General features: G+C 39.1%; 1 protein-coding gene across 2 annotated transcripts in view; it reads right to left on the reverse strand.

Annotated features, from left to right (window-relative positions):
* The window catches only part of LOC136872724 (uncharacterized), a 201091-nt gene extending 173612 nt beyond the window's left edge, over positions 1-27479 (reverse strand). For both annotated transcript variants that reach the window (XM_068227512.1, XM_068227511.1), the window contains exons 1-2: positions 27244-27479; positions 15535-15716 (exon numbers count right to left, since the gene is read on the reverse strand). In XM_068227512.1, the coding sequence (XP_068083613.1) occupies positions 15535-15716; positions 27244-27253 (192 nt within the window). In that variant the 5' untranslated portion in view covers positions 27254-27479. The remainder of the gene's footprint in view (positions 1-15534; positions 15717-27243) is intronic.
* Positions 27480-27712: the final 233 nt, after the last annotated feature.

Here is a 27712-nt window from a genome sequence, read left to right on the forward strand (position 1 = left end):
GCTGCTGTATTTGACCACCTTCAAATACCACCGGACTGAGCCAGGATCGAACCTGTTGAGCTGGGGTCAGAAGGCCAGTGCCTCAACCATTTGAGTCACTCAGCCCGGCACCAAAGCTCTTAGGAAGGACCTCACCAGAGCAACAGGGTTTCGTATCGCAGACCAAATAGTGTTGCACGTGATAAATTTTATATTTGAGCCCATATTGTCAAAAAGTATCAACTTGTGAAAATTTAGATTTATAATTCCACCTTTACAATACTGTAATTGTCTTTATTAATAAGACTACATTAAACTATATATTGGTGATACATGTTTCGTCCTCTTATGGGACATGTTCAGTCACACATAAAATCATTGGAAATATGGTAAGGACACATTAAAATTAGTGAATAAAAAGTCTGTGAATCTTGTGACATGGTGTATTAGCGTCCTGGCCAGGCTTCTAGAAAGATACGTTACAAAAAAATACCTTCTCGTAAATTCTCGAGTACCTAACAACATAGATATAGTGTACAGAATATTCACCATCATTCTCGTCTACCCAGTACCACTCTGGATATTACAGTGTGTTTCACAATTTTGTAGTGGATTATAAATCATTAATACAGGTAATGATAAATTATATACAGATTCTTACATTAACTAACCTCACATAAATATCCTATATACAGCAAATGTTTCGTGCAGGGGCGTATTCTCCTTGAATGCAAGGCATTCATTGCATGCGTTATGACAACACAAAGAACTGTCTGATGTACGATTTTAGGTTGTTTCAAGTCGAATATTAACGACTTCATCTCTCAGAAGTTCAAAAGGTCCGCGCAACTGTACTGGTTCCGTTGCTTGACTACGTGTGGTGCTGGTGTAGTCTCGCCGTCTACACCACTCTAGGAAGAAAGAGACAGCGAATGGACGAGTTCAGGAAGAAAGGCATTCAATCTTAAAATTGCATTCGGTGGCAGACGTAGTTCTGAAACCCTCCGAACGATGTCGCTGCAATTGAAACTTGGTCAGAATTTGTCACCCTATATCCGTGCTACCCTCTGCCATCTGTTAGCAACTTGGAGAAAGTCGGCATCTTTACAGCGAACGGGACCCACAGATTACCCCCCAGCGAGAACCCAACGTGACGAAACTGACCAATGCAACTGGGGTGACTTACCTCCAGTGCGTGAATTGTGGCTAACTAGTGAGTTAATTCATTGTATTTTCGGTGTTTTATTATATCTTGCGCATATGTGGTATTAACGATGGATGAGTCTAAAACGGATATAATTGTAAATCAGTTTGAAAAGCCATTTTAGTTCGTTTGATGAAAAGATTCAAATAGTTAAAGCCGGGAGACCTCAACCTTCCCTCGTAAATTTCTTCCTCTTCTTCTTCTTAATCTGCTTACCCTCCAGGGTTGGCTTTTCCCTCGGACTCAGTGAGGGATCCCTCCTCTACCTCCTCAAGGGCAGTGTACTGGAGCTTCAGACTCTGGGTCGGGGGATACAACTGGGGAGGATGACCAGTAGCTATGTTGAACAGGGGCCTTGCGGGGGATGGGAAGATTGGAAGGGATAGACAAGGAAGAGGGACGGAAGCCATGGCCTGAAGTTAGGTACCATCCCGGCATTTGCCTGGAGGAGAAGTGGGAAACCACGGAAAACCACTTCGAGGATGGCTGAGGTGGGAATCGAACCCACCTCTACTCAGTTGACCTCCCGAGGCTGAGTGGTCTCCGTTCCAGCCCTCGTACCACTTTTCAAATTTCGTGGCAGAGCCGGGAATCGAACCCGGGCCTCCGGGGGTGGCAGCTAATTACACTAACCACTACACCACAGAGGCGGACCCTCGTAAATTTAAAAACAGAAAACAAGAATTGTGTACGCACGTTCAATCCAGAAACTTACAGTAAAAGTGTTTGGCTCGAGTTCACCTACATGTAATTAGGGTGAGTAGAATTGAAATTTACTTAATACGTTGTGTTAACTGCATGGTTACTAGTTGCATGCCTCAGTGGAGATTCCAGGATACGCCACTGGTTTCGTGACAATCTCACAACAGATCAGATGCAAGGCTTTTCAGATGTTTGCTCTATTAACCAGCGTTTCGTCTTAGGTCTGACACTAGACTCATCAGAGTGGGATGTGTCAGACCCTACCCACTGACGCTGGGGTGTGAACTGACACTAGGAACACGACGAAGACCCAGTGCGGTGGATTTGGTCAAAACTAGCAAAAAACTGCCAGGAACTGGACCCAGGCCTCTAACAGACAACAAACATATAAGAGACGCAAAGAAATAAAAATATACCAGTAATAAGGGCAAGAACTTAAATTTATTATGGAGAAGAAATAAAAAAGGATGCATAGGTAAAACAAGGGGGCCAAAAATCAAATAGCTAATATTAATAATATGTGGTCCAAAATCAAAATACACCAGACTCTTTTATTACAGCACCTTCACATACGCTTACCTTCATAAAAGACGTGACGAAAAGTTTGGAATAAGGACTTGGCATCTAAATTAATTGAAGAATATGAATTCAGGTGGGTACAAAACATTTCTTTGTAGCACATCTGGTCTAAACAGTGATTCCCCAGATAAGACAAAACTCTCAACAATAAAAAATCACGTCCAGCGAGAATACAATATAATTAAGTAAAAGAGCTTAAAATGGGAGAAGAGGGAAGGGTGCACCAAGCTCATTTATACTCATAAAATAAATGCGAAGAGAAAAGGGGAAGTTACCAGGGTTTCACGCCAAACAACAAAAATATGGAAAGGCAACCCGCAAAGAATATAACATATTAAACAAGAAAATAGGTAAAGAAAGCCAATGACAGCAATGTGAAATGAACAATAAATAAGTAAATTAGACACAAAAGGTTTCACGGACTCAAACGTCAATACCACCCACGCTCACGCACAGACCAAGAGGTTAGGTTGCCAAACAAAGGGACATATAAGAACGTCAACACACAGCACATAACAAAATAAACAACCTCTCTCGAGCTCAGACAGTATGAACCAGTGGTCCATCTTAAAGGGACGGAGTGTCTCCAACACCAAAACACACAGAAGCAGGCAAATCGCGTAGTTAGCTAGTATTCATACAACACCTATATTTGGTGGACATGAAATATACAGAACACGCGATAAAATAATACAACATGAGCTCAAGCGGTATGTTAATGAAGCGACATGAGTGAAAGGTATCGGCTGGCACACAGCAAACAATCTCATACACACACACATGAATCTGTGTCACCTTCAGTTCTCAAAACAAACATAGTGAATCGGTAAAGGAAAATCAAAGTTAACACACGAATAAATTAGAAAAACATGTAATGAGGGAAACCTTTCTAACCCTACCATGGCGAGCACAAAACGAAGCAATAACAAAACCAAGAGAAGATTAAAGAAAACTAAATATCTCAATTATATAAGCAATTCACATTCTCGATAGGCGAGATATGTACAAAGACATCTTGAATCTATTAAAATATCTTTTATATGCCACAAAGGCGACTTGGAAATCCAATCCTTCCATCTTCTCAAGTCAAAAACTCTACACTACCCACCCAGAAAGATAACCCAACAAGACGGGGTAGAAAAGACATGCTTTGACCTATGCTAACGTATGAGATGCCATCAACAATAAAGGTGTTTTAATTTAATCCACCTATTCAATACTTATATTTTCACTTATAGTGGTTACATAAACTCACAGTTAAATGGGACAGTTTCGCCCTCAATTAAGGGCATCTTCAGCCTAAAAAGAATCATGAAGAGTACAACTAATATTAAAAGTGGAAGCTAAAAGTTTGGCCAGTTATTAAAATTCAGGACATAAAAATGATACAATATATAAAGATGCTAATGGAAACACTGTCAATGATTAAACTATAATCTTGTCAGAGACAAACTTCTTCCATTAAAACAGTTCATTTAAAATGTTAGTGGAAAACCAAAGTTGTAATAATATAAAGCCAACGACATGAGGGCGTGAACACAAGCATAAACATGATTGTCATAAATACAATATGTCCAAGGCCGCTGATGAAATTTGTCAGCATGAAGTGAGACAGAAGCATCAGTTGAAAAATTGTAAGTGGCCTTTAGCACCGGTAGGTAATACTATTGGCTGAAACCTTGCCAGGAAATGTCAGTAGATACTGAAATAATGTTTTCTGTATGAGAGGGAAAAAATGAAATAAGAAGTAGAACGTAAGGAGAGAATTCGGATTATATAAATTGAAACAGATGAGGACTTACATGGTAGTTGAAAGTTGTTACTTGTTATCTACTGTTGTGTTGGTTGCTGCCCTTCTGTTGGCTCTGAGTCTGGTGTTGTAACTGTGCTGCAGAGGCAGCAGTGAACTCGGAGGGGAAGGAATAGGGGAGTGTGGAAGGGAGGAGAGTGTATGCAAGTTCATACACCCCAGCGTCAGTGAGTAGGGTCTGACACATCCCACTCTGATGAGTCTAGTGTCAGACCTAAGATAAAATGCTGGTTAATAGAGCAAACGCCTGAAAAACCTTGCATCTGATCTGTTTTTGACATGCTCTATTGGTGAAAAATATCTAATTCCTTCCATGGGAACTTAGAATTTTCCATAACCTCACAATGCGATCGTAAACTAATAATGATACTAATAAGTGGATGAACATCACAAGTCATAATAATAACAACAACAATAGTAAAATAATAATTCGAGCTCGATACTTGCATTATTTACCCATGGATGAGAGAATATTGTTTTCAAGTTATATCAATTTATCACACTTGCATCAATATCACCCCATAACTTGAAACAATTTCGACACTGTCACACTCGTCGACTTAGCTTTGTCATAGATTGTATCTTCTTTCTTCCTCGATGTCGCTGGATGTGCTCTCCTCCTCCTGACCAGCTTGTACAGTGTCGAGGGTCGGGGTTGCCTTGCTGCCAGTCTCTTCCTCGATAATAGTCAATGCGTTCTCCTCACGACCAGATTGTGCTGTATCATTAGTAGCCTCTCCCCCAGGCTTATCCTGTATGCCCAGCGGTTGGGTGACTCGCCAACTCCGATTCGTGGACCTTGACAGGAGGGTTGGTCTTTAGTAAGTAGACCCCATGGCCCAGCTTATATCCACCTCGATGGGACCAAGCCACTTAGGTGCATGACCTGCGTGAAACCCTCGAATCTTATTACTGATTGGGTGGTTATATCACAGTACTTGTTGGCCTGGTAGGAAGATCTGGGTCTCTTCGACATTTTGAGCCTTGGCCTTGGTTAGGGATCTCTTCTCAGCCAAAGCTTGCTTCTCCTTGATGTTCTGCTGCTGCATCCTCTTGACCAGAAGTGGATGGTAAACGAATCTACCAAAATCCGGTGCCGTTTAGCTATCGACCAAGGAATAGCTCCGCTGGGGAATAGCCTGTGACACGGTTGATGCGTCGTTGCAGGGCAAAGAGTGACTGTGGTATCTGACGGTCCCAGAGTTGATGTTCTTTGTTTATTAGGTGGACCTGTAGCATCCCTTTGAGCTATTTGCAATCACCAACATATGACTTTTGCAGAACTCAATTAGCCTGTGATCTCTTTCATTCCTGTTTCCAAGGTCATACTTTCCCTCCACAGTTTCTGACTCTACCCTCATCTACTACAGCATTCCAGTCCCCAACGATCAACTTTTATTAATACTTCCTCCAACTGTTCATATACTGTATATCTTCTACTTCATCAACTGAGTGTCCAGACGTGAGCAGGTAAGTCTGGATTAATATACTGTATCCTTCATCTCTGTCTTTAGTGTAATCATGATAATTCTTTAGCTAAATCTCCATATGCTTTGGACTTGATATGCTAGTTTTCATTTTAATACGAAAGCAACACCTCCAGTTCCCTTTACATCCCCTGAATAAATAATTCCATAGTAACCACTCTAGGAATCTCGACTCATTGCCATCTCACTTAGTCCTAGTACCAGTACGTCACTCTCAAGCATATCAATTTCCTTCATCAGATTTTCCTTTTAAGCGATTGAACATTCCAGGTTCCTATGATACAAACTTTATTTCTTCTCTGGAGATCCAAGTTGGGGGACTATAGGTACTACTTTTTTACTTGGAAAGATACCTTCATGCATGCTTATTCTTGGGATATCCTATGGATCTTTAATGCAGTGGTTTATCCTTGCCTTCTGCATCCTCTGCAATTGGCCTTTTAGTGGCTTTTCCGCCTTTAGAGGCAGCTTCCCCTCCCCAATGACAAGAGGGTCATCTGCCCTCCCAAGAGGCCATTGACATTCGGTAGAGGGAGACCACTTATACTGGCAATCATTCGGTTTGTGGAAATTGTTTAACGTCTGGGGCGAAACGCTGGCAACCAGGAATGAGTTAGCTGGAAAAATGTCCAACAGCGGACCAACTATATTGGAATTATAAATTTACTCATTCGTACCAATTATTTCAGGTTCCCTATGGGAATCAACATCTTTATTGTCAAATATTATGTCGAACAACTATCAAAGCTGCTCCTTGTTTAATTTCGTCTCTAGTTGGCAATGAAAATAATACTTATCTACTAATGCGCAATATGGTCACACACACCCAAATGCAGTTACGTAACACAACTAAATCACATGTATAAAATGAAAGCACATGAAGTTTGTGGGTTAATGGACCAAAAATGACGTCATGGCGTCCACATATCGGGCATGGAGTACTGGGTTTACTGGACGTATTTTAACACTGTGGGACAGAAGTTATGCATTTGTTTGATTGAATATTACTGAAACTGGAACGCCGACATGGTTAAATGCTTCATCAGCTAGAGTAGCACATACGAATTCAGTCACAGTACCCACAGATTACGAAAACAAACACTACAACGAATATGTAAATTCTTAAAAAACTTCTAGTTACTAGTCACGTAAGAAAAGTTTTGATTATGAGGTTAGGGAAGTTCTTTGGCCGTAACTACGAAGATAGCAACAGAGTTTATGTGTAAACAACTATAAAACCCAATTTAAAACACCTCCTCATGACTGTAATAAAAAATACTACAAGTGGTGGTGGTGATTACTGTTTTAAGAGGAAGTACAGATCGGCAACCATCCTCTACACAACACTAACCAGAGAGGAAAAATGGAAAGGATCCGACACTTCGAAAAATGAAGATATCAGCCAAAGGAAGACAAGGGCCACGAAAGGCGTTAAAATAAAAGACTTCCTAGGCCTCGCAACCTAGTACCGTTGGGGTAGGAAAAGAACAAGAGTTGACCAAGGAAGGTCGGATAGGATAGATGAAAGTGAGGAGCCTGGCGCAAGTTAGTGGAAGCAATTATCACACTTCATTATGCAGGTTGTTAAAAAAAGCAATATAAAAAACCATTTCAATACTTTAAATATCGTGGGAATCTGGAAATTTGAAAAAAGATGGAGCTTAGGTAATATGTTAATAGTTTAAAAAAAAAACACTTAAAGCAATGAGAAAATTCTAATCGCTGCTGCTGGTCCATCTCAATCTCAAACAAAACAGACATCTATTATGAAACAATTGGACAGCTCAAAACGCCAGAAAACTTCCAAAGATCACTTCTCAAAAAGAACACCTAAAGTGTTTTCAAAAGCAAATATCCATTGGCAAAGCTCGAAAACCAAGAGTTACAAGCATGGATTACCAAGTTTTAGAATGAAGAGCTGGCATGTGTGAAAACTACATGAGAAATATTTACCAGGTAACTAAAATGTACCTATCTGAACCACCCAAAACTAACTGGTATTACTTTGGATCTGGCACACACAAATACAACATTGCAGTGAGTGGACACAACAAACAGAACTGTTGTGTTGATAGTGATCTGGAAGTTGTGATCCGAACAAATCAAATGGAAGTGACAGGTTAGGTTATGATCTGGACAAAGCAAATGGACGTGACAGGTTAGATTAGGTGTGTTAGTAAATGCGGCCCATAGACTGCCACCTTTGCAATCTCCCTAAGAGACAACTTTTGGTCCAGGGACCAATACTTCTTTCAATATCACCACGCGCCATGTTGGGATTAGTGCAACCTCGTTACAAAAGCAGCACCACTACTGACAGAATAGGGTGTTATGCATTTGTAATTATTGCTAGATTCTTTTGTTGTAATGTTAAGTCTATGATATTTTAAAAATTATTTAATTTTTCTAGAAGTTGCCTCTGATCACTGTAGACTGACAACAGAAGCTGTAACTGGGAAGAAAAACATACTGTGTGACAAAACTACCGATAGAATGGGGCGATGTGTTTTTGTAATTATTTTTCAAGTTCCAGCTGAATCGGAAAGGAAGCTGTTTATTGCTGCAGTGAATTATCTCGAACTAGGAAAAGCTACAAACTGCTCCCGAGCTGTCCTGGATGCACTGCAAACCTACAATGTACTGTATGATCCCATGAAAATCTTTGTCAGTGATAGTGCTTCATATATGACCCTCTGCAAGTGCTTATAGGGGATCATCTTGAGCATGTGCAGTGCTGGGCACATAAGCTTAGCTTAGTTGGTAATTGCTGGATCAGAGTGGTGTCAGATTTGAAGTCTGCATTTTTGAATACAACAAAACAAATACAAGTCTCAGTGTGGCGATTCAAAGGAGGCAAAGTCTTTTCCTTCACCTGTCCATACTCGGTGGAACAGCTGGTCTGATGCTGTGTTCTTTGAAGAACAGTGGTCACAAGGATTAACCACCCTTTGAGTGTCAGATTTTGCGCAGCTTGTATAGTGGTTTCACCTCATAGCCCATAGCCATCTCACTGCATTCACTGATCACTAGCAATAGTAGTGAAACTAATTTTTTTAAATATGAGTCTCCACAAACAAATATGGTGGTTGTTTATGTCTACCATTTATAAAGTAATGAAGCAATCATGCTATTTTTTTTTTAAATATAATAATTTCAGGTGAGTTTCACTGTTGTGACAGTTATTTACAGTAACAGTAGAACAAATTCAAATAGCAGGAGTTTTCCTCTGTGTTTAATGCTATAGATCATTCCATGTTAAGAAAACAGTATTGCTCTTATCGACCTACAAGGAATATTATAATGTACTTTATGTTGTATTATGAAAGGAAGAAAAAAGGAAGAGGCACTTTTTCCCCCATGCGTTGTTAAAATAATGACTGAAGCTTTTCTACGTCAAATACATTCTCAGGGAGGAAGCACAGTGGGGGGAACAGCCATCACTTTGTTGCCTTCCTTCATTTTCCTTCTGTGTCGTTCTGGTACACGTAACGCGTAATCCATTACTCTGAATCCTGGCAGCTTATTATTGCTGTAGAGAAGTAGTCTTTTTATGTGATGTATATGTTTTTAGTCCTTATATTAGTGCATACTTGTCTTGTGTTGAGTGTTATGCGATTAATTAGCCCGCATGTGCAGTCTACTTCTTTGAGATTAATACAGTAATTTATATACTCTATGTATGAGGCTGAGGAAGAAACAAAAGTAAACTGTGCTTAATTTGCAACTTATTTTCTTCTCCCTTTTATTGTGAACTTAAATACTCAATTTCACCAATATATGTGCCACAGTTTTCCCGAGATGCTGTTGAGCAGAGCTGTTCGATATCGCAACCCTGTGGCCATAAGAGCAATACTGTTTTAACATGGAATGACCTATAGTATCAATACGATTATATGTAAGTGGTTTCAATTCACAACCACTATGAAGGTAGAATATTAAACGTAAGGAACTTCATCTTTTCGTCCGTATTGAACTGAGATCACAATTAAATTAGAATCTAGCGGGTTCCTCGCGCCGCAGCCGTCACGCGAATTACACAGCTTTAGAGGGTTCTATTGAACTGAGAAGACATGTCCGCCTAACAACTGTAGGACAAATGAAATTACAGTTCCAACCACGCATACAGCATTAAAAATACAAAGTTTTTTGTACTTAATAAATTTAAGAAGACGGCCCAGTTTTAACAATCATATTGTATATAACGAGCTTTTAATCCATCTAAGTGGTTATTATATACATGAAGTGAACATTTTAACATCAAATGGACTGCATACAATTTTAAATCCTCAAGCTTAAGTTCACATTTGAATTCGATAGTACGATAGTACAAAATCACAGACATTAAGGAATGTGAAGACAACTCATCAAACAGACGAGAAATTTTATATTTATGACTTACAAGAATTCTCTTGTTACATATTAGAGTTTTAATATAGCATAATTTACTGTAGATGTTTTAGGATTTAACTAGTGCAATATTCTATTGTTTGTATATATGTATATTAAGGAGTTACGTATGACAATATGTTGTTTAATGTTTAGATTGCCAAGTTTTTTCGCACTTTCTGAGCAGCTGATGATGGTGTCAAAAATTGAACACCGAAACATGTTCTGTAATAAATAATGTTGTAAATACCATCCAACAACATTGTATTTTGTATTGAAAAGGTGGAACCCGCTAGATTCTAATTTAATTGTGAAGGTAGAATATGGTAATATAATATAGTGTGTGTTTATTTTTCATGCAGTTTGGCTACCAGATGGCATATTATTCCTCTTACTGTGTAACAAGAAACAATCTACACTGCAGCAAATGGACTTGCAGCACATGTGAAGTTGCACTTTGTATGAATGAGGACAAAGACTGCTTTCTTGCAAATCACACCAAGTAGAGTTGAAGTTCATTACAAAAAGAACAGTATGAGGCTGATTTATGTTTTTGGGTCTCATTATTCTCAATAAACACTAATAATTATGCAGGGTAACAAAAGACATAATAAAACCAAGCAAACCAAACCCCATGGCGCAAACAGCTCTGAAGAGCCATAGCTTACCAAGCAGCCACTGCTCAACCTAAAGGCCTGCAGATTACAATGTGTCACGTGGTCGGCACGATGAATCCTCTCGGCTGTTATTCTTGGCTTTCTGGACCAGTGTTGCCAACTTAGGGGATTTTCCGCTAAATTTGGCGGAATTAGAAGACTGTCGGCGGAGAAATATACCATTTAGCGGACAGCGGATTTTTTGGCGGAATTCTAGATTTATTATAGCGGAATTTAGTGTTTTATTCATTTTAAATTTTTTAAAAAACATTTTACTCCAATCTGTCTCTGAGCTACTCCATATTTCTTGTCAGGAGCTAGCAGTCACATGAGGAAAACATGTTATTTTGACTTGATGTTATGAGATCGTGGTATCATAAAATTGCAATGCGTGGGGAGAGGTTACTTATCTCTTAGTTGATGAATGACGAGAGATAATGAAGCTGTGAGAGAGTAGCATTTATATTTATGCTATGAAGGAAGACCGTTTAATGAACTGGCCTGTTCTGTGTGTGGCCCTTGAGGTAGGGGATTCACCTAGTTAGCACCCGACCTTAAAACGCCTACAAATTTTAGCTCGCTGGCTCGCAAGCAGGGGGTTAATCCCAGTGGAACTCACAGATCAGGCGAGTACAGACATTTACTATTATTATTATTATGATGTGTGTATGGAGCCAATGGATCACGCAAAACTCTAACGATTCTGTTTTCTGAGTTGCCAAACACCTCTAATTCTTTCCCCGTGGATCCTTTTTCATTCTTCTGTTCACTTTGCTCCAGTCTTCTTTTTCACTTTGTTCTCTGGTTGCACTATCCATCCATTAATTTTTTTTCCTGTAGAGGTTTCTGTCCGCAGTGTCATTTGAGTTCATCTGGGCTTTTTCCAGATCCTTCTTCACTTCCACTACCCATAGAATATTTTTTAGCTGTTCTATGTAGGAGAGAATCTTGTGTGTCAGTTTTTTTTTGCTAGTTGCTTTACGTCGCACCGACACAGATAGGTCCTATGGCGACGATGGGATAGGGAAGGGCTAGGAGTGGGAAGGAAATGGCCATGGCCTAATTAAGGTACAGCCCCAGCATTTGCCTGATGTGAAAATGGGAAACCACGGGAAACCATTTTCAGGGCTGCCGACAGTAGGGTTTGAACCTACTATCTCCCGAATACTGGATGCACTTAAGCGACTGCAGCTATCGAGCTCGGTTTGTGTGTCAGTCTACTTGCCGGTAGTCTGCGGACGTGCCCATAAAATTTCAGACGTCTTTTGCGGATGTTTGCTGCAATGTTGGAAAGCTCTTCTGTCACTTTGCGTGACCTCAGTCTATATCCATCTTCTGTTTTTCGGGGGCCGAGAATTTCCCTCAGATTATTATTATTATTATTATTGCCCATTATTTGAGATCGGATTTCTTGGCGGAATTTTAGCGGATTTTTAGTAGTATTTAGCGGATCTTAAAAATATAAGCTGGCAACACTGTTCTGGACCAGGGCCACTATCTCACTCTCAGATGGCTCCTCAACTGTAATCACTATGAGCCTGGATTTCCATACAAATGCATGTTTTTAAATAAGATAGTTACGCCTCTTAATCAAAATTCACCGTGTATGGTGGATGTTCGAAGCGTTATCCACGAGCATTAGTACCAGAAACAATTACCAGAAATGAAGGTTATCCACTGTATCATTGCCAGTCGACTGCAGACAACGGATCAACAATAGTCAAAGTGAATCAACAATACACTGAAATTGATAATCGTTGGATTGTTCCATATTCACCGATCCTATCAAAGACATTCAAGGCGCACATCACTGTTGAATCTTGCCATTCCGTCAAATCTATCAAATACATTTGTAAATATGTAACCAAAGGAAGTGATGGAGTTAGTGCAGAGAATTCCAATGATGAAGTTACCCAATACCAAATGGGCCGCTACGTTAGCAGTAATGAAGCAATTTGGCGCTTTTTTTCTTCTCCCACTGTTGTTCACTTAGCCATACACTTAGAAAATGGTCAAAGAGAATACTTCACGGCTCAGAACGCATTACAACGAGCTACTGAATCACCATCTATAACTTCGACCAGTTTTTTTTTTTCAATTGTGTCAGAATGATGATTTTGCCCGAACACTGCTATACTCCGAATCGCCAAAATATTATACTTGGAATCAATCCCCAAAGAAATTTCGACAGAGACAAGGAAAACCAGTTTCAGGTTACCCAAATGTATATTCCACCGATGCAATTGGTCGAATTTATTCAGTCCATCCAAGCAACGATGAGTGTTTATATTATTTGCGATTACTATTAGTCAATGTTCGAGGCCCATCATTCCATCATTTACGAACTGTTAATGATGAATTGTGTGGCTCTTACAGAGAAGCCCGTCTACGTTTGCAACTGTTAGAAAATGACGCTCATTGGGATCAAACTCTCAATGAAGCTGTAATTTCTTCACAACCTCATCAAATACGAACATTGTTTTCTATAATTATATCAACATGCTGCCCATCAAAACCAATTGATTTATGGATCAAATACAAAGATGATATGTGTGATGATATCTTGAATCAAATGCGCATCACAACAGGAAACCCAATTTTACAAATCAGTGAAGAAATGTACAGTCAGGCGTTGATATCAATTGAGAACATGAGCTTGATGATGTCAAACAAAGTATTATCTCAATTAGGCATGGCCGCGCCCAATCGCCCGATGCACAATGCTTTTAATCAAGAGTTGCAACGCGAAGAACAGTACAATCTCGATGCTTTAAGAGAATCAGTTCAAATATATCTTCCACTGCTGAACCAACAACAAAAGTATGTATTTGATACTCTAAAAGAAAGTCGTAAAAAATGGAACTGGAGGAAAAACTCTCTTAATTTTATTGATTTTAGCAACAATTCTCTCACACAATGAAATTGCACTCGCACTTGCTTCATCAGGCATTGCAGCTACATTGTTGGAAGGCGGTCGAACAGCCCATTCAGCGCTAAAATTGCCGTTGAATATGCTAAGCAACGAAACTCCGACCTGCAACATATCGAAAAACTGCAATGGCAAAGGTTTTGCAGCAATGTAAATTGATTGTGTGGAATGAATGCACCATGGCACATAAAAAGTCTTTGAAGGCATTAGACCGAACCATCTGCGGAACAATCAAAACCGATTTGGTGGAGCGATGATTTTGTTAAACAGGAGATTTTCGTCAAACATTGCCAGTGATTCCACAGTCAACGCCAGCTGATGAACTTAATGCATGTTTAAAGTCAACAGTATTGCGGAAACACGTCAAGATACTAAATTTACGCCAGAATATGCGTGTCGAGTTGCAAAATGATCCACCTGGAGAGATATTTTCAAAACAACTAATTGACATTTGTAATGGCAAATTCCCTTCAGACATTCTGACTGGCTGCATTACTTTTCCTGATAACTTTTGTCAGTTTACTGAATCCAAAACCAAACTCATTCAAGAGGTGTTCCCAAACATTGCTCAAAATTACAGAGATCATATTTGGTTGAGCAAACGAGCTATATTGTCTGCCAAAAACATGGATGTACTTGTAAATGAATTAAATTTCAAAATTCAAAATGAAATTGCTGGTGAATTGAGGATATAGAAATCAGTTTATTCCGCTACTAACCAAGATGATGATGTCAACTATTCACCCGAACTTTTGAACTCGCTGGATTTGCCAGGATTGCTGCCTCAAATTCTTCAATTAAAGGTCGGATCAGTGGTCATAATTTTGCGAAATATCAACCAACCACGTCTTTGTAATGGCACACGGCTAGCGGTGAAAACATTACTGAACAATGTGATCGAAGCAACCATTCTAACGGGGAGAAGACTTCGATACCACTCATCCCTATGGTTCCGGCTGACATACCATTTGAATTTAAACGACTACAGTTTCCAGGGCGGCTCGCTTTTGCTATGACCATAAATAAATCCCAGGGGCAGTCATTGAGTGTTTGCGGCATTAACCTTGAAAACCCATGTTTCTCGCATGGCCAATTGCATGTTGCCTGTTCCCGTGTTGAAAAACAATCAACTTTGTTTACGCGCCAGGTAATCAAACAAAAGTATTGTGTACCTTAAAGCTTTACAATGAAAAATATCTTCATAATGCTGGTTGGAATCGGTGTTTTTTTTTATGATAGTTATTTCCTACGAAGAAATAGGAGTAAGTTTTGCCATATCATCTTCACGCCATCAATTTATCAAATTACTTGATTTGCAATGGGGGATAATTATGGCTCTGTGAGGGATTTGTAAGACCTGCTGAACAGTTCCCATCTACATTACAGTCCATCAAGGTTATTCCTGGGTAGTGATATGCTGTGACCTATTTGAGCATTTCCTTATTCACAATCAAGATATTAATATTACAGGTAATGAAAACACATTTTTCCAGTAGTTTGTTACTAACTTTTGGTAACAGTAGAAAATTAACTCATTTGATGTTGATGATATAGTCATTTGCATTATTCTGATTTTTGCGCGCAGTACAGACTGAATTTGAGTTCGTTCTATTGTCATTAATTTTTTGACAGAACGACGTCTGTCGGGTCAGCTAGTTTAAAATATGTCATTTGAAATATCACTAATCTGCTGGCTAATATATAACAAGAACTGCAGTTTTCACAGGTCAGTTTAAACCTTTTGATGCTAGTGTATTCATTTGACCATGGTATGGAAAGTATAAAATACATTAAGCACTCACAGTAAGAGAAGATGTTAAAATCATTGTTGCAGATTTTACTGTCAAAGACATCTTCTCTGCCATTAATTTTTCTTTAACCTTCTTCCATGTCACAGATTTGAATTCTGGTATGACATCATCTTTCAGTTCTTGGAGGCTGAAGTGTGCCAGAATTCTCCCCAAATCAGAAACCAGTTTTGTACCTGAAACATTACCACAAAGAGACTAAAATACATACGAGTACAAAATAATCAATCAATCAATCAATCAATCAATCAATCAATCAATCAATCAAATAAGCAATTTAAATACATAAATAATCAAACACCAGCGATTAGTATTTAGGGCTGTCTCCCAGATGGCAGATTCTCAATTGTTTACATATTCTATAATTTTTAGGTTCTTCAGTTTGTCAAAACGAATTTATGGTTAAATAAAATTTATAAAATACCTGAAAAGAAAACATTTGAATAGACTGTCTCTTTTTCAGGTATTATATATATATATATTTTTTACAAACTGCCTTACGTCGCACCAACACATACAGGTTTTATAGTGACAATGGGATAGGAAAGGGCTGGGAGTGTGAAGGAAGCGACTGCGGCCTTAAGGCACAACCCCAGTATTTGCCTGGTGTGAAAATGGAAAACCACAGAAAACCATCTTCAGAACAGCCGACAGTGGGGTTTAAACTCCCATCTCCCGGATGCAAGCTCACAGCTGCAAGCCCCTAACCGCACGACCAACTCGCCCGGTTTTTTATAAATTTTATTCGATCATAAATTAGTTTTGACAGCCTGAAGAACCTAAGCCCCTCAGCACAAGTCGACTGTTTAGCAACATGAGTTTGAAACCGGTTGCACATCAAATTATTCTGCGGCCAGTTTGCAATCGATTGATATTCTCCGCCCGCACATGACTGAATCTGGATTAGTCAACAGTTTCGTAGTACATAGTACTACTGGGTGTGGTGATTGAAACATGTTTAGTACCTATTCTTGAAGGTGGTTTTGGCAAAATGTCGTGTAGTACGTCACATGAAGACACAGTTGACTATTATGAATACTGCAGACAATGAAGAGTAATACGAAGGGAATATTGGAATCATCCTTATATAGAGAGAAATATCAAGTGCAGACTGTTCGAAGCAACAGAACAATTGAATCAGACAAAGTTTATAGCATTTTACAGAATGTCCAAAGATTCTTATCTGGAATTGCTAAAGATGGTTGCTTCTACCACGCAGAAGATGGACACAAATATGAGGAAGTGCGTGACAGCAGAGGAAATAATATTAATAACTTTGAGGTAAGTTTTATTTATTACTCATTATTTTGGTTCAAACACAAATTACATAATTTAAATCCAATTTAAAGAAAGACACTTTAAAGCAAAAACAATGCAGCAGTTCTTAGTAGGCATTTTATGGGAGGCTTATTATACACGTAATTTTTTGTTGTAATTTTTCACTTCAACTACGGTTCAGATTGTTTGTATATTAAAAAGACAGGTAATAAGACGATAATAATAATATTAACCCATTTATGTCCAGGTGGGTCGTTTTCGACCCATTACATTATGCTATCCTACTTTAAGCTATCACATTGTTGACACTTGTAAGATCGATTAAGTTAACCATTATATATTTCGTCACACGTTTAGGCGGGAATTTGATTCATTGTTGGCGTTATTCTTGATCTGGAGTCGACAGAAGAAAGATGGATTGTCAGCCCTCTGCACGCGGGAGAAGAATGTAAGTAGAATTGATAACTATTCTCAATGGCAGATTATTCATTGCATTATTTACTATTTAAAACTTCAATAACATACATACATAACTTGATATTCGTGTAACTTGCTTAGAATTTTCTGTATTTTCAATGGAACCTAGTGTGGGTCGCTAACGATCCGCTAGGCAGTTACCCGAGAACTATCACTGACTTTCCCATTCACTCGATAATGACCATATGTTCAGTTTAAACATTACATAACTAGTCTTAGTATTCCTAATTGCTCTGTAATTTATTGCAGAGTACAGCAACTGACAGTTGCAGAAATACTGGATGAGCTCGAAGCGGCTGATCCTTCAGATATCCCTGACTCAGGTGTTGATATCTTTATTGGGCTGCCTGAAGATGGAGAAGAAACAGATGCTGACTCTGGTGATGAAGATTGTTCAGATCCTGACAGACTAAATCGTGCTCAGCTTCAAGCTCCAGCAGAGTTAGTGATACAGGTACCAATAAACAGTAACTTCAATTCAGAACTTGCTCCCGAATTCAGTGATGAACCTGAATCACTGCCGGAAAATGAACAGGTTGACGGTAGTGACTTGGATAAAAATTGTACTAATGGGACAGCCAAATCCTACTCTTTCAATTGGAAAATAGGTGATATGAAATTCCCACCCTCTTCTTCGTCCAATGTTTGTCATCCAGATAAAAGGAATTTCACGATCCAATCACAGCCTATAGACTTCTTGGAAGCATTTCTCGATGAAAATACAGTTCTTCAAATATTGAAATATACCGTTGATTATGCCTCTTACACCAATAATCCACAGTTTCAATTATCGTTGGAAGAGATGAACTCTTATCTCGGCATACTATTTCTGAGCGGGTATGTACCCTTACCACGAAGAAGGATGTTTTGGGAGAATTCAGATGATGTTAGAAACGAACTTGTTCAGAACAGCATGCGTAGGAATAGGTTTGAGGAAATATTCAGATTTCTTCATATTTGTGATAATTTGGATCTCCCGGCAGGTGACAAAATGGGTAAACTGAGGAATTTTATAGATATCTAAACAAGTCATTTCTTATAAATGCTCCCAATGAAGACAAAGTATCTATTGATGAGTCCATGATACCATACTTCGGGCGCCACGGGTGTAAGCAATTCATCCGCGGCAAACCTATTTATTTCGGCTTCAAAGGCTGGGTAGCCGCTCAGCGGACAGGCTACTGTCTCCAGGCTGACATTTACCAAGGATATAAAGGAGGAGAAAAGAGGGAGAAAGGAGTGGGATTAGGTGAAGCAGTAGTGATGACATTTGTGAATATTCTTTCTGAAGTATTTCCTGGAACTGCTTTTTCTTTCTATTTCGACAACTTTTTCACGTCAGCTAAGCTTCTATGTAGGATCTCTGAAAAAGGCCATCATGCTACAGGAACTCTCAGAAGCAACAGAATGCTAAAGTGCCCTATTTCTGCTAAGCCTGTCATTGAAAAGAAAGAGGGTGGTTACTTTGAATCTTGTTTTGATAAAGAGCACGGTGTGATAGTTGTGTCTTGGAAAGACAATGGCGTAGTGAAAATTATGTCAAATCAGTTCGGCGTAGCTCCCATTCAAGAGGTCACAAGATACTCAGTCAGCCAACAGGGGAAAATAAAAGTCAAACAGCCAAATGTTTTCCGTAAGTACAACCAAAGCATGGGTGGACTTGATCTCGTGAACCATAACGTGTCAGATTTGCGAATTTCAATTCGTGGCAAAAAATGGTACATTCCTATTTTGTATTGGTTGCTCGATTTATGCATGAACAATGCCTGGATTCTTAGCAGGAGCTACGGTATGTCTTTTGATGCCCTAACTTTCCGTCAGGAAGCAACCAAGGCAATTCTCTACAAATATGGGACAGCTCCTAAGGGAAGAGGTCTACTTACATCGCTTAATGTTATCAAGGAACGCCAGAGGAAGGACCATCGAGGGCACCTGCTGATAAGTCAACGACCTAGGCACCGATGCAAGATTTGTCATAATAAAACAGTGAAGGCCTGTGCGAGGTGTAATGTTCCCCTTCATGACAGATGTTTTGTAAATTACCATGAGTGAGTTTCAGTTCCACTGTCAGTTATGGAATCTGAAGTTACGTGTTGAGGGTACGAAATATTATAATTAAACAGAACACTGACAACTATTGCTCTTTGTGTCATAACACTAATTTCTGAAGGTAAGTGAACTGTAAGTCTGTAGAAATAAATTGTTGCTAAGATTGATGTTCAGAATATTCTCACTCCCTGTTTCCCGAGCAAGTGCTTAGCAGGTCGTTAACGATCCATGTGTTTATATGGGTTCTAGACAAGTAAATATGGTTTTGTTTATTTGTACATGAATAATGGGTCATATTAAGTGTTTATATATACAAGTTATCAATATCAGAAGAAAAAAATAATTTGGGCATAAATGGGTTAATAATAGCAACAACAATTCAGGGAGCACTAAAAATAAAACACCTAAAAGTATAATACAGCGTCACTGACTTAGCCAGGGCAGGGGCGTGGAGAACGAAAGGTCAACGGACTGGATACCCAGTTGGACTCACGCCAATGACAGAGCAACGGTTTTCAAACACATCGCATTCTATGCTTGGTTGGAGACATAACAGGACTTCATTAAGATAAGTTCCAGATTTCTAGTTCATAAGTATTTAACTCTTACTAGTGCTCGGCGCCCGAACTATCGACCATGCGAGCTGCTGCTAAAATTGCTGGGGGCCAATCTATCGGCCACATTTTTCTTTTGCCTGTATCTTCAATCCCTGCTGCATGATGGCAACACAAGTACAGAGTGGCGCACAATAAGTCACCCAATTGAATTTTGATCCTACAAGTATACTATCGGGGCAATAGCTTTCAAATTGTGTGCTCAACTTTGTGCAGTTCATGGAAATTACTCCAGATATCGTTACAACTTCATCGCTTTTGTTTTGAGTCCGCCATTTCAGTTTGCCGCGATGGCGGACAAAGGACGGTTGGCAGTCTCACAAAAGACGAAGATTGTGTTACTCTTCGCGGCGACAAACAGTGTTATATTGACACAGAAAAGGTTTCGTGCTCATTTCGGCACACGGTGGGCTCCCAGCCCACAGACAATACGCAGAGTACATCACAAATTTGCAGGTACTGGATCTGTTTTGGAGTGTAAGCGGCCACATGCACGTACCATGCGTTCGCCGCAAAACATTGAAGCAGTTCGAGTGGCTTTGACTCGCAGTCCGAGTAAATCAACAAGAAGAGCCAGTGCCGAGTTGGAAATTTCACGCCAATCTGTACAAAGAATTATTCAATCCGAGCTTCGTTTGTATCCATACAAGATGACTGTGGCGCATAAACTTACTGCGAGAGATAAGGAGCGGAGACTACAGTTTGCAAGGTGGGCAATCGAGCAAGACGAAGAGGCAGTGCTATACAACACATGGTTTTCGGACGAAGCTTATTTTTACGTGAACGCTGTTGTGAACAAACAGAACGTTTGATTTTGGGCACGTGAACCTCCGCGAATAATCCACATGAAAGACATCTATGGGGAGAAAGTGTGCGTGTGGGTCGCGATGTCAAGTCATGGAATCATCGGTCCGTTTTTCTTCGGTGCTACAGTAACCAGTGAACGCTATTTAGACATGCTGCGAAACCAGTTCTTTCCTCAACTCATGGCCACAGGTCTTCCATTGCAGACACAATGGTTAATGCACGATGGAGCACGCCCCCATACTGCCAACGTTGTGCTTGATTTTCTACACGAAAGACTTGGCCTTAGGGTATTGTCAAACAGATTTCCAGAACGTTATGAAGGAGGAGGAATGTGGCTGCCTCACAGCCCGGACATTAATCCATGTGACTTCTTCCTTTGGGGGTTCCTTAAAGAGAAGGTGTACCACAGAAAACCCGAAAATGCAGTGCAACTTAGGGCCATCATTGTGGAGTTATGCCACGCCATTCCAGAAGATTTGTGTCGGAGAGTCGTCACAAATGCACGTGTGCGATTTGAAGTTATAAAACAAAACGGCAGTCATATTGAACATATGATTCATTAGGTTGTATTTCCAAGCTGTATTCTTTATTTCTACATCAATAAATTACAAATCTTGTCAACAACAAATGTGTTATTCATGAAGCAAGTCAGGTGACTTATCATGCGCCACCCTGTAATACCACCGGAAAGATTGAAGTTTTTACTCTCTGGAAATATTGATAACGTGCTATATCGATATCAGTGAAGTTTTATAAAAATATTCATTCACAATCGGAGCTACTTGGAATTATTTCTACCTGTGTTGGAGATACATACGTCACATGGCACTGCCTAGGTCATACTTGGTCAGACTTTTGTAACAGGAACCATTTGTCGCAATAAAAAATTTCTACCACGGGCCTTCTCAAAGAAGTTCCAGGTAGGGGAAAGAAAGTACTTTCAGCAAGGTCTAGTTCTTGCAGCTGCTTTTAGAGAGAAGAAATCACAGTATTTCCCTGTTCTACTAGTATCAACACACAGTAAAGCAGGAGATTCAATCTGTAACCGCATCCGTCATGGTGATGTTTGTAATGTAACTGAACCTACCATCATCCACTAACCACATGGGGGGAACAGATACATCAGACATGATGCTATATGCCTACTTGGATGAGAGACGCAAAGTCAAGTACTGGAAGAAAGTATGCTTCAACGTATTTTCAAGAACGATTCTGAATTTGTACATAATTTATAAAGAAAATATCCCTGCTGGTACTAAGCCAATGTCATGCATGGATTTTACTATAAACATTATTAATTAATTAGGCGACGAGTGGCTGCAACGCACAAAAAAAAAAAAAAAAATCTTGAGTGGTGGACCATTTCAGGTGATGCGAGGAAATGGCGAGAGATGACTTCGGAAGCTGCTCTGGGAAGAAGGAAAAAGACTGCTGCGTTTGCAACTCCAGAAGCAAAATTGGGGTTGGGAATAGGAGGAGAACAATAAAAGTGTGTGTGATGTGTGAAAGAGATCATGGAGAGTAATGGTGAGATTCGATTCATTTGATTCCGTTCACGTTACTGAATTGTTAGTTGCCTCACGAAGTTCTCTCTTCCACGCAGTTAGAGTTCCGCGTGTCTTCTTTGTATTTTTTTAGATTCTACGCACAATGTCCAGTCACTGGTTTGATTTAAGTATTACTAACAAAAAAAAATACTTCAATCTTCATACTTTGTGCGTATAATATTGGGTATTTGTATATTCGCAGGGAATGTTATGGAGTACTTAGGATGAGTTAGTGTTTGTACTACATTAGGTCGTAAATATATAAATTGAACTAAAGCCCATAGGAGTGCTGGTATTTTCTTTGTAATACATTTTCATTTCCATAAGAAAAAGCTAGGAAAACAGATAGGGAATCTGCCAGCTGGATGACTGCCCTAAATGCAGGTCTGTAGTGACCGACTGAAAGAACTAATAAACGGAAGTACAAACTAGTTAACGGGAGAAGTTGTTTATTTATTATATTCTTTTAGGTTAGTAACAAGTATACATTTGTTAGTTACATTTATTTATCACAGGGACACAGGGTTCTACATCTTCACACCAGTGTGATCTATCACGGCGTCTTACTACAACACACAAACATGACCAGATCGCATATAAGGGATTCAGGATCATTCATGGTATATCATGACATTACAGTCTTTAAAACTTTTTGTCAACAATTCTGCTATCTGAACTGTTGGATGATATACCAAACAAGAAACACTTAGAGGAAGTTGAAATCCTACCTATTGATATTAACACAGAAATGAAATTTTGTTGCCGCTCTTGATATTTATTACATTGAAACGATATATGATTTATAGCGCCGATATAATTACCAAAATTACACAGGTTCCTATCCTTAATCTTTAAACGATATAGATGTTCTGCTGTATAGGCATTATTCAAACGAAGTCTTATTATAGTAGTTATATGACGTCTAGTGTACTGTCTTTTGCTAACCATGGTTTATTAACAATTGTATTTTGGATATTGTATAAATGTTTACCTTTATGGTTTGCCGACTGGCGCCATTGTTCATTCTACTTTTCTCGGATAAATTTCTTGCACTGTGTCCAGACATCATTTTGTGGGATTGCTATATATTATAGATCTTGTCCATTAGCTTCCTCATTTGCTAGTTTATCTGCACGATATTTCCTGCTATTTCAAATTGTCCCAGGATCCACGTGAATATTACTGAACGATTTTGTATAGTTAAATAATAAAGTAATTTTCTTAGGTTTTCTATATACCAATTTTCTACGTTGGCCGGGTTTTCCTTTTCTTTCTTTACAATTTTGCTTTCACATCGCACTGACGATGGGATAGGAAAGGCCTAGGAGTTGGAAGGAAGCAGTTTAATTAAGGTACAGCCCTGCATTTGCCTGGGCCAGGTTTTCTAATGCCTTAATAACACAGAGAATCCGCACATATGAATGCTTTTTTGGATTTCCGAATATTTTATACATGAAAAAAAAGAAAATAAATGAAGTGACATACGGCTTTTAGTGCCAGGAGTGTCTGAGGACGTGTTCGGCTCGCCAGGTGCATGTCTTTCGATTTGACACCCGCAGGCAACCTGCACATCATAATGAGGATGAAATGAAGACGACACATACACCCAGCCCCTGTCCCAGAAAAATTCCCTACCCTGCCGGGAACCAAACCCGGGACCCCTGTGACGAAAGGCCAGAACGCTAACCATTCAGCCATGGAGCTGGACATTTGTTTTTTAAATATATTAATACTTGACGAACTGCAAATATTTCAGTTGTGTATATATACGCCGTGTGGGGTAATATGAATTTTGATAATTCCAGATGAGGGGAGTAAAAAGCGGCTCCAAGATCAGATGTGTCATGCTTTGACCTGTCTGTATAAAATGTGATACATTGCTTGTACTTATATAAAGTAATTTTGAATGACCTGTTGGTTATCCGGCTGTTTATATTCTCGGAAATACTTCAAACTTTGCGCGTATAATATTAGGTATTTTTATATTTGCAGGGAACATTAAGAGTACTTAGGATGAGTTCGTGCTTGTACTACATACATTATTTTTAAAATTATATTTGTTTGGGGCGTCGACTCGTGTGGGTCTTTTGCCCCTACTGGCATCATATTGTATGAACCTGCGTGTAATTGGAATAGCAGTAGTGTGGAATGTTGTGTGTGAGGAAAGGAAGATTAAGGATGTCATAAACACCCAGTCCCCAGGCCAGGTATATTAATCATTACAGTTAAAAAACTGTGACCCGGCCAGAAAATGAACCCGGGGCCGCCGGGTGACAGGCGGATGCGTTGCCCCTTACACCGCGGGGCCAGACTACTACATACCTACATTATCATTATAGACTGTTATGCCTTTCAGCGCTCAGTCTGCAAGCCTCTGTGAATTTATTAAACGTTACCACAATCCTCTATTTGCAACTAGTGCTGTGGCCTCATTTAGTTCTATACCTCTTATCCTTAAACCGTTAGAAACTGAGTCTAACCATCATCGTCTTTGTCCCCTCTACTTCTCTTACCCTCCATAACAGTCCATTATTCTCCTAGGTAATCTATTCTCCTCAATTCGCCTCACATGACTCCACCACCGAAGCCGGTTTATGCGTACATCTTCATCCATCGAGTTCATTCCGAAATTAGCCTTTATCTCCTCATTCCGAGTACCATTCTGCCGTTCCTCCAACCTGTTTGTACCAGCAATCATTCTCGCTACTTCCATGCCTGTTACTTCTAAGATATCCTGAATCCACCCAGCTTTCGCTCCCGTAAAGCAAAGTTGGTCTGAAAACAGACCGATGTAAAGATAGTTTAGTCTGGGAGTGCCCGGTATTTCCTTTATAATACATTTCCATAATAATTTCAATTTGGGAAGGATCTAGTGTTGATATCTGGCCATTTTCTTCAGAAGATATTTTGTAGATATGTGTTTACATCTCAAATGTAACGGGGGTTCCGTAACTTCAACCAATAAAGGATTCGTTGGATTCGAGATCATGGTACCTGTAATCATTCTAATAATAGATATATATTGTTCTGTGTCTCTGCCTTCGTGATATACAGGCCGTACTGTAGATCTGATGATGTCATGCTTTGGGTGGGACTTGGAGGCGATACGCATCTGCTCCCCTTGAATAACACACTCGTTTAAATTACTTAAGAAACTGAATAACACCTTATAAAACCAAAAACTAATGATAAATATTTGTTAGTTCTGACATACAATGAATATCCTTCCCCGTAATGTTCTATTTCTCGCGTATATCCGTTCGTTTCTGTGAGTACAGGCTAACACTTTGAGACATATTCTTGCGATTTCTATCAATTTTCTAGTCAACTGGAACATTCATATCATACACACAGATAGAAAACAAGCAACCAATTTACCAATACAATATACTACAAATGTAAATTATTTCTGTACAACCAATTCAATACCTGCAATAAAGATTACGTGTAAGCTAACTTCCAACAATAACAAAACATTTACTGTCACTGTCATAAAATTCAGTTATTGTTTCAAAACTGTAGATTTTTAAACAGCAAATAATGCCTACACAATTATTTTCATATTCAATTTTCATGGAATAACCCTGTTCCATTGTCTATGTTATGAAATTTGATAGGAAAAATCTCAGCAGTCTTATTTCACATTATATTTCTACCTAAAATAGTACAATTTATAAACTGGACTTGAATTTTCATATACAACGAATTCAAATAAGCCGTCTGATTACATAAACACATATCTAATATTACCCATGTTTTTGACATAAGAAATTTTAACTCAGCATCTGGACGAGACACTTATTTTCCTCAGGATTTAGTCTTCAGGAAATTAGTTGATACACATAACTGTGTTGATTAACTATTAATCTCTCCCTAGGAATAGCCTTCTTCCGTAATGTAACTTTCTTCATCAGAAGGAAACAAATACTGGAGTGTACTCGCCTCGTTTATAATTTGCTTTTCAGCCAGGCACACAGCAATTTTCAGCATGGTGATTTCTCTCACTGATAAGCTTAATTCAATTATATGCACATCGTGGTTGATAAACGATGAATGCACTAACTCAATTCATTTTACACTAGGGATCATGGGATCCTGCAAGAGGGGCGCTTGCCCCCCCCCCCCACACTGGAATTCTAAAAAGGTTGATGTTCAATTGTTTAATATACCAGATTATTTCATAAACTGAACTTACTGAAAGTCATCTAGCATCTGTTATAACCGGAAATTTCTGTAAATAACTTGACGTTGCTGACGTTATATTGGTTTTTATATTCAAGAAAATTGTTAATATGCCCCCTCCCCCACTGGAAAAGATTCTGCGGGCGCCCATGCTAGGGATATGACATAACACAAATTAACTACAAAATTAAAACACGGCAGAGCGATATTCTTAGCCTACTGCCTCACATGAATACACGCCCATAGTATTTTTTTTTTTTTACTAACTGAGGACTTTTCACTTAATAATGCAGTCGATAACGACTCAGTCTGAGTAAACATGCGGCCAACGTTAAAAATTTCAATAAAACAGGGAAGAATTCACATGTAACTCAACTAACTCACGTGCTAAACTTCCCCCCCTAACGATCAGCTGATTGTTTTCCCGTGCTTGCTACAGTCAAGTTCTTGCCGTATGCCGGCAGGCTCGTAATGTTTCGGAACAGCTGACTGTTCTGCTCTGCCCTCCTCTACAGGCTACTTCGTTATTCTTCTCACAAAACGGTTAAGATTTATGTGACACTAACGCAATCCAAAAAATATTACAAAAGGTGAAACGATGGATTGTTGAACAGTTTGAGTACTGCACTATTACACTTGTGATGTTTAAAATCGGGATCTTTTTTAGAACAAATATATTTTTAAGGCAATTTCAGGTTATATACTTTACTTTGTTTATATTATAAATAAACATCATCGTTCTTACTTACGTCTTTGCATGGTCGAAAGATGATGAGCTATTAGTATTTAAAATGGTGCTGAATGCTTCTTTTAAAATTGTAACTTTGAATTAAAATGGTGACTGTTTCTTTTAAAATTTCACGTAACTCATTAAAAGCTCTAAATTAAAATGATAAGTGATGAATTTCATTAAAACTTCAAGTTTAAAACTAGTACCGGATCTGTGACGTCCGGCACGAACAGTCACCCAACATGAACACGACCAACGGTCCCGCCCAAAGCAAAGACTTTTTATAAGACGTTCATAACATTTAACTTGAAAAACAAATGAAAATCACATGCGAGGTACTGTTGTCATGGTAACCGCACCTGGTTGCCAGAATCGCCAACTTATCATTCTTGATTAGGAAATACCACGGTGCAGAGCCATCTACATTTAATAAGCCGGTGAAATGTAAGTTTGGCAGTATCCAGTGGAGGCCAAGGCGAAAGAGCGGG

Source organism: Anabrus simplex, chromosome 4, assembly GCF_040414725.1.
Source record: "Anabrus simplex isolate iqAnaSimp1 chromosome 4, ASM4041472v1, whole genome shotgun sequence".
Classification (NCBI taxonomy): domain Eukaryota; kingdom Metazoa; phylum Arthropoda; class Insecta; order Orthoptera; family Tettigoniidae; genus Anabrus; species Anabrus simplex.